The following is a 7,319-nucleotide window of genomic DNA, read 5'->3' on the forward strand; positions in this document are numbered from 1 at the left end:
ATATTGTTATTGAGTTAGTAAATAAAGTAACATTGTAAGTAATGATATTATCATATGTGTGTAATTTCCTTTTTTTCCTGAATATGTTACAGTCATGGTTAAAGACTCGTTACCCATCACAATGCATTTGTTAAAAAAAACATAAAATGAAACAAATTAAAAATATTCATCCAAAAAAGTAAGCACACAGTCCACTGCCTTAATTAAATTTGATTAATGGCATTATTTTTGGTTTGCATGTTTTCAAGCTTTATAAAGATACCCGAGAGGTCTTATCCTGAATTTGCTTCCACAATACTGAAAGTTAAAACTGTCTATTAAGATGAATAGCTTTAGAAAGAATGAAGATCTCTTGTTGCTAATACAATGTGTGATTTTTGTCCTGTAGCAGAAAACACACACACCCTTTTTTAGAAGAGATGTCAAAGCTGCTGACAAACAGTTTGGGACTAAAAGGTCACCATACACTGATCACCGATAACACTCGGAGGCGATGCAAAGAAGCTGAATTTCCTTTTTTTTTGCAAAAAGGAATGATACTTGAGTGCAGTGTGTGTGTGTGTGTGTGTGTGTGTGTGTGTGTGTGTGTGTGTGTGTGTGTGTGTGTGTGTGTGTGTGTGTGTGTGTGTGTGTGTGTCCACGCTCTTTGATCTTGTTTGCTGCTACATTTGGAGCCTCGTGAAAGAAACTTTCCTCATAATGGAAATCTTATTTAATTCTTCGCACTGCTTTGTGTGTGTTTTCGAACAGCGGTGCTAATGCTGCTGTGTTGCACTTTCTGGATATTATATAACACGGCTGTTCTCGGGGTGAGCCTGATGATAATGCTTCATTTTGTGCATGCGTGCTGTACCTGCTCGGAATCCAACTCTTCCCCCTCTTTTTTTAAACGGCCCAGATTTCCAGTGTGTATTCTCTTTTTATTGCTTTCATTTGCATATAAATTAAATCCATATTGTGCCTGCGAGGCAGACTATGCTAACTATGCAAACGATCCCGGGCTTTTCTTTGTTTTACAGATAAACCCTCGGCTTCCTCAATGACAAGGTGGGAGGGAGGGATGGAGGAGGGGGTTAGAGGAATCCTCTCGCTGTTTCATAATTGTATGAATTTTAAATACACTGTCATAAGATCCTCTTCCGCATTCACAGCAGGGACTGGAACTATCACTATAATATTAGACCTACAGGGTTGGCTGACCGTGAAGAGGCAGGCAGCCTTTGCACCTCTGCTCACACATGCGGGCCAGATGGCCAAAGACGCAGGATTTGGAAACACACTGTCCTTGTGTGTGTGTGTGTCTGTGTATTTTTCCTTAAACATATCCGCCAACTCTTGTTTTATTCCCGAATACATCGAAATTATATTAAAGTATATTTAATCGATGAGAAACAGCGCACATTTCATCGCATCTGCTGCTTTTGAGCGGCATCAGCAAAACAAACAAAAAGTAGCACATTTTTTTTAACAGAGAGAAAAAAATCCAACTGAAATTAAGTCCTATGAATATTCAGTCACACATTATAGCGGTTAGTGACGTTAAATTAGTCCTTATATTAGTGTGGGGCCTCTGGAAGCCCCTTCAAGGACCCCTGGAGGATTTCGCAGGCTGCAGGAGATGCTGCAGGGCCAGTTATTATCATTCTGCTGCTACCTCACATTCACCATGAAAAACAGGAACCCTTAACTATAAAAAGGTGTGTATATATAATGTATTTTGCAACTTCTACGGTCACTTTTTGTAATTTAAACCTTTCTCTTTATAATCGAATTCTTTTTTTTTCTCGACATGCGCAGTTATGTCTGCTGGTCGCTTTGAGGGATAAAAGGCAAACAAATAAAGATTTTTAAGGTAAAATCGTTCATTAAAATCTGTAACCTGCCTTTAAAGTTCACGATCGTCGTTATTGAAATCCATTATTAACACGTGATGCTGCGCGGTTATTAAATCTGTGCTCTATAGGCAGAGCCGAACGCAAACGCACTTGAAATAATTAAAGCTCCTGAAACGCGAAGGCCGTGAACGCCTCTGCAGGCTCGTTAGCTCTTAATTAAATAATCTCTTGTAAGCGCCGGAACAAACAGAAGCAGCGCTCATCGAGCTCACAAACGTCCTCCGGATGCCAGTCTTTTTTCTTTATTTCAATCCCCCCCCCCCCCCCCCCCCAAAAAAAAACAAAACAAAACAAAACAAAAAAACAAAAACAATAAAGTCAAAGAGGAGAGCTTTCCTCTTCTTTGTTTATATGCGCCACAATCAAGTGTGTTAAATGTGTGATATAATCCAGGTCGAGATAAATCGGCGGGGATACTAAAAGGCTCAGGTGCCTGTTTTTAGCAACGAGGGGATGCTGTGAGGATTCTCACTGGACTCTATCGCTGACATAAACTCCAAATATTACAGTTAGAATTACCGTGAAGTGATATAACTGAAAGTGAGCACAAATAAAAAAAATATTCACGTTTTCTTAATAATTGGAGGAAAAATTCAAGGTGGCAAAAAAAGAAGGCAGACTGTTCAGCGTAGACTAGTCTGATACTAATACTTCAAGAGTCACAGTTTCTCCTTTTGATTTGGGTGAAATTAAATGGATTTCTATAAGTTTTTCTGCTGCTGACCTTGGAGTGCGACACACACACACACACACACGCCATGCCACAGAGTTCACAGCCAGGCTCAGTCTAACCTGAACCTGAGGTCAAGTCAGGCCGCGCAGGACGGAGAGACAGAGCGCTTCTCCCCAAACCGCGAGTTCACGTTTTAGTATTAACTCCAGCGTGCGCGTTCACGCTCCAGCGTGTCCGGAGAAAGTTGAGCAGAGGCGTGAAAACCTATAAATGCCCAGAATAGTTTTAATAGGTGAAATGGTATCCATCAAGGAGGCGCTGAAACAGGACCTGCTGTGCGATATATTTCTGTGTGTGTCTCAGTTTGATATGAAAGCTCCGATAAAGACTTCACATAATCCGCTGTTTTATAGACAGACGGAATTTAAAAAGGCCGGTAATTACACTTTCCTCCTTTAAACACGTTATGTGCCACGATTATATGTCCGTGTGGGCGTTAATATGTTGGGGAGTCCAGGCAATGTAGTTCAAGTGAAATAATATTAATAATAATAATATTACCCAGAATTCCCGTAAATTCACCATATTGTAAGGAATCATTGTGACATGCTGACAGCTTATCATAGATTTAAATATGTTTTATTCTCAAATATGGCAACAAAACGCTTTTATTTCTTTCTCTTTTTTTATCCGTGGAAATGTATGTAAGAAATAATAATTTAACCCATTAACTACTGCTCTCTCTCTCTCTCCCTCTTTTTTTAATTTCAGACTACATGTGAACATATTAAAATCTTTGGCTTGTTTGGCTTGACTGATGTGTTGAAGGGAAAATATGGCGCAAATATGGGGAAAAGGGGGGTGGGGGCAAGGAGACCACAAGAACCTATAGATCCTAAAAAACAGTGAGAACAGACAGAGAGGAGAGAAAAAAGGACCGGCGTGAAGAGACGAGCCTGAAATTAAATATACCGTATACAACATGATAACTGTGTGGCTATATAAACTTTAATAACGAGCGTTCATTTATATAACTATGTCCATATACTGTTACCATAAACAGAAATCTGTGTTTTTAAATAGCGTCCCCCACTTCTCCTTCTTCTCCCAGTTCGTTATGTCCAAAAGAGTCCGGCCGCTCATTCGCTCTCCTCCTTCTCCTCCTGCACGGTGGTCGTTGAATGGTTGTAAAGTCCTTGAGCCATGAGCTGCAGGGCCAGGCCGTTCTTGTAACCGCTGGCCTTTTTAATCTTGGCCCTCTTATTCTGGAACCAGATTTTAATTTGGGACTCGTTCAGGTTGAGTTCCTGGGCCAGAGACTGTCTCCGCTGCTCCGTTATGTAGCGGTTGGCCTGGAACTCGGTTTTGAGTCTCTGCAGCTGCTCGGCCGTGAACGCCGTCCTGGGCCGCTTGTCCTCCTTGCCGCTCTTTTTCTTCTTCAGTTTCCGTGTCCTTGGGCCTGGTGTGGAAACAACAATGGGAAATAAAGATTTATTCTAAGGCTGGACACAGTCTGACACCGAGCACCACTTTTTTTCTCTTCTATTTTAAAGGAAAGAAAAACGTGAAAGCGTCTCTCTGTGAGCGATGATAGCGCCTTATTATCTGCTCGGTATGCCCGAATGTAGGTCACAAGTCTGTGCGGGAATGATGTGGGCAGGTTAGCCTGTGCTGGGGATGACTTCTATCAAAATAATGTTTTGATGTCACAGTAAAAAAAAAAAAAACAGCACAGAGAATGAGCGGAACTGTTAAAGCTGGACGCTGTGCAAACACAACTTGTTTTAAATCAGAGCAAACAAATATAAGCCTTTGGTGGAGGAAGTGGAGGGGGATTGTGGGAGAATCTCACGATTGATTATTCATTACTATTTGACATGCTGAAGGTCTGCCTCACAGGTGAGTGTGGGACGTGGGAGACAAAGTAGCCAATCAGAAGAGAGCAGCAGCAACCCAAACAACAACAACAACAAGAAAAAAAGCTCCAGTGCAAATGATGAGACTTGTTAAAGCCTTATGAGCCTTGTCCTATCGCTCACACGTGGAAGTGTTACACTGGAGGTGCAGAGATAGATATCCTCCCTGCACACTCCACAGCTCCACAAGCTGCAGCACAGCTAATGGGACCTCATCCGGGGCTGCTTGATCAGTTATGACTGCAGCAGCGCGGTATTTTCACTTCAAGGACCCGATCGAATAAAGCTGAAGCAGCAAAAAAGAAAAAAAAAAAAGCACGGGAATTTGGTCACGTAGCTGAATATATGAGTGCGCATTGATCCGCTGATTAACTGTGTACTGCGCACATTTAATCCAGTGGGACAAAGGAAGCGCTGTCGCTGTGAAACAGGGCAGGCTGGGGAGCTTCGGGTCTAATATTAGATTTCATAAAAAAAATAATAACAATAAGTCGCAGAAGGACTTCTTCCTTTACCCTGACACATAACCACCACCATTAAAGCCAATAAAACCTTCCGCACCATCACATAGGCCGGCCTAGAAGCCATGAGGCGCGCGCGCGCACACACACACACACACTGTTTCAAAGATACATCAGCATCCTGTATGTTTAAACTGCTAAACATTAAACGGGCCTAAAAAGTCATTGCATGACATATGCAAACACTCGAACCTTCAAACTCATCTCTAAATCGATGCATCTTCTGCATCAGCTCAGAGGGGAGAAAGCGGATAAAAGTGAAAAGAAAAGAATTGCTTTCAGAAAAATAAAAGCAGCAGTGGTGGAGGTTAGAAAACAGATCCATGCCTCTTTTTTAAGTATTATTTTTAGGCTAAAATTCGGGAGCAAAAACAGAGAAAAACGTTCCAGCTTTAGTTCTGTCAGACTAAATAAATGAATCTAAAATAACCGGCAAAAACACGTTAGCCCGTGAAAGACCAGACAACAATACATTTGATTTTTTTAATAACCGTGTGGACTTGTAATTGGGTTTAATAAGGTATGAATCCTCGGCACTGTTGTTGGCTTGTTTTACATTACTTTGGTCTTTTCCGCACAAGGGAGGAAACATTAATATTAACAGAAAAACCAAATACGTTCCATATATTTTTGTGTAGTTTGCCTTATTTAGAGTTTTTAAAAAGTTTTTTTTAAAAAATACATAAAAAATAAATCTGCTCGTGACACTGCCTGGGGCCCACATCAGCTTTAGCCCCAATGTGCTTCAACTTCACTCTGAATTAATTTACTTAATTCTTCACTTTGACTTTTGTCACCTTGTGCTTCCGTTACACTCTCCATTATAAACTGCTAACCACTTTTACTTCAGCGACTTCTTTTCAGCACTTTACCCCCCCGACAGTTCTTATTTTCGAAATCAAATCCCTTTGTTTTGATTGGCTGGAGCACCTCGGTAAACTATTTAAACACTCACGTGCCAATTTTAAATTCCCTCTTTTTCTTCACGCTGGCACCTGGAAGAAATGTATTTGACACAGCGGAGAGAAACACAAGTCATCCCACTCCAGCACCCCACTCGATATCATTCGGGGACTACTAGCGCCTTACCAGATGAGGGCCGGTCCGAGTACCGCGTACAGTACACCCAAGCGGGCCACAACAGCGGCTGGCTTTCTTTTGCCATGGGCGGAGAGCCTCCATTGCTGCCGCTCATGACCATAATTGACGAGGGGCTGTCTGCGTATCTACCAGTCCCGTTGCTCGTCGATTCGCACTGCTTCGACGAGTTCTGCTTGGAAGAGGGGGAAGAGGACGTGGACGACGACGAGGAAGGCGACGACGAGCTGCTGTCGCTGCTGCAGTTGGAGTCCAGGCACAGGCTGCCGGTGTGTAGCGGCCTCGCGCCCAGCGGGTTCACGTTTTCCCGACCCGACGTCTGGCTCCGGTCGCGGTAGTTCGGCTCTTTTCTGCAGCCGAAGTCCGGCCGGAGGATGTTGTCTATGAAAAAGTTCGTGGTTCTGTGGGCTTGCTGGGCTGCCTGGTGGGGTAAAATCATAGCAGGGGATGGCAGGTTCGGCGACAGGGACATGCTCTCCTCCTCGGTTGTGTCCCGGCCGCTGTTGGGCTCCTTCTGCTCTTCCATAGCTGGTGACCGTGAAAAACGTCGGCCTCTCCACGACAAACTCCACTTGTTGCTCACTCTCCCGTCCCCTTCGGTATCCAATTCAGACAGACAGCATGTAAAAAAGCCTTTTTAAACTAGAATAAACACCTGCGTTCGTTAACAATATCACCTAAAGCATGTCCTCTCCTAACAGTGTTCCGAGACCTGGCATAGCGAACAGCTCCACGTTACAGCCAGTGTCCCTGCCGCTCCTCGGTGCAGCATAATATCTGTGTATTCGCTCTTCCCAAACTCTCCTAAAACCGTTATCTCCCCCCCGTGTGTGTGTGTGTTTTCTCCCTTTCTCTTACACCCAGCCGGAAGCACGTGTGCGCGTACACATAAAGCAACCGGCCAATCAGGACGGAAGATCGTCCCTGTCACAATTGACGCTGTCCAATTAGAGCTGTGGCTGTGCTGCGGGCGAGCACGCGCACGCAGCACGCGCTTATTAGTTGGATCGATTCGGGAGAAGCGCACGTGCACAGACGTAATACACAGCAAAACAAAAACAAGCGCGGAGACAGCCACCATTAAAAACACTGCTCAGAAGGGCGAAAGGGTTTTATTCCACATCGCTACATGCTCTTTAAGCACATTTTAGTTTTACAAACTATTTGAATTCAAACGCACTTTATAAAAATGATGAAGGAATAATAAAAATAAACA

The 7,319-nt window shown here is 43.3% G+C and overlaps 1 protein-coding gene across 1 annotated transcript; it reads right to left on the minus strand.

Moving 5' to 3' along the window:
* Positions 1 to 549: 549 nt before the first annotated feature.
* Positions 550 to 6,943, minus strand: LOC146642488 (homeobox protein engrailed-1-B-like). Its single transcript, XM_085398767.1, has 2 exons — positions 6,095 to 6,943; positions 550 to 4,027 (listed from the first exon to the last, which is right to left on the minus strand). The coding sequence occupies exons 1-2, from the start codon at positions 6,627 to 6,629 to the stop codon at positions 3,708 to 3,710; spliced, it is 855 nt and encodes a 284-aa protein (XP_085254893.1). The 5' UTR covers positions 6,630 to 6,943; the 3' UTR covers positions 550 to 3,707.
* Positions 6,944 to 7,319: the final 376 nt, after the last annotated feature.

The sequence above is a fragment of the Rhamphochromis longiceps genome, linkage group LG23 (genome assembly GCF_057381845.1).
Source record: "Rhamphochromis longiceps isolate RC_006_pf linkage group LG23, R_longiceps_female_GT1.1, whole genome shotgun sequence".
Classification (NCBI taxonomy): domain Eukaryota; kingdom Metazoa; phylum Chordata; class Actinopteri; order Cichliformes; family Cichlidae; genus Rhamphochromis; species Rhamphochromis longiceps.

Excerpts from the sequence above, each read along its gene's own strand:
- LOC146642488 (XM_085398767.1), bottom strand. The coding sequence starts at position 6,629 with ATGGAAGAGCAGAAGGAGCCCAACAGCGGCCGGGACACAACCGAGGAG. Across the intron at positions 4,028-6,094 it reads CTCGGACCGGCCCTCATCTG|GCCCAAGGACACGGAAACTG; the intron begins GTAAGGCGCTAG and ends TTTCCACACCAG.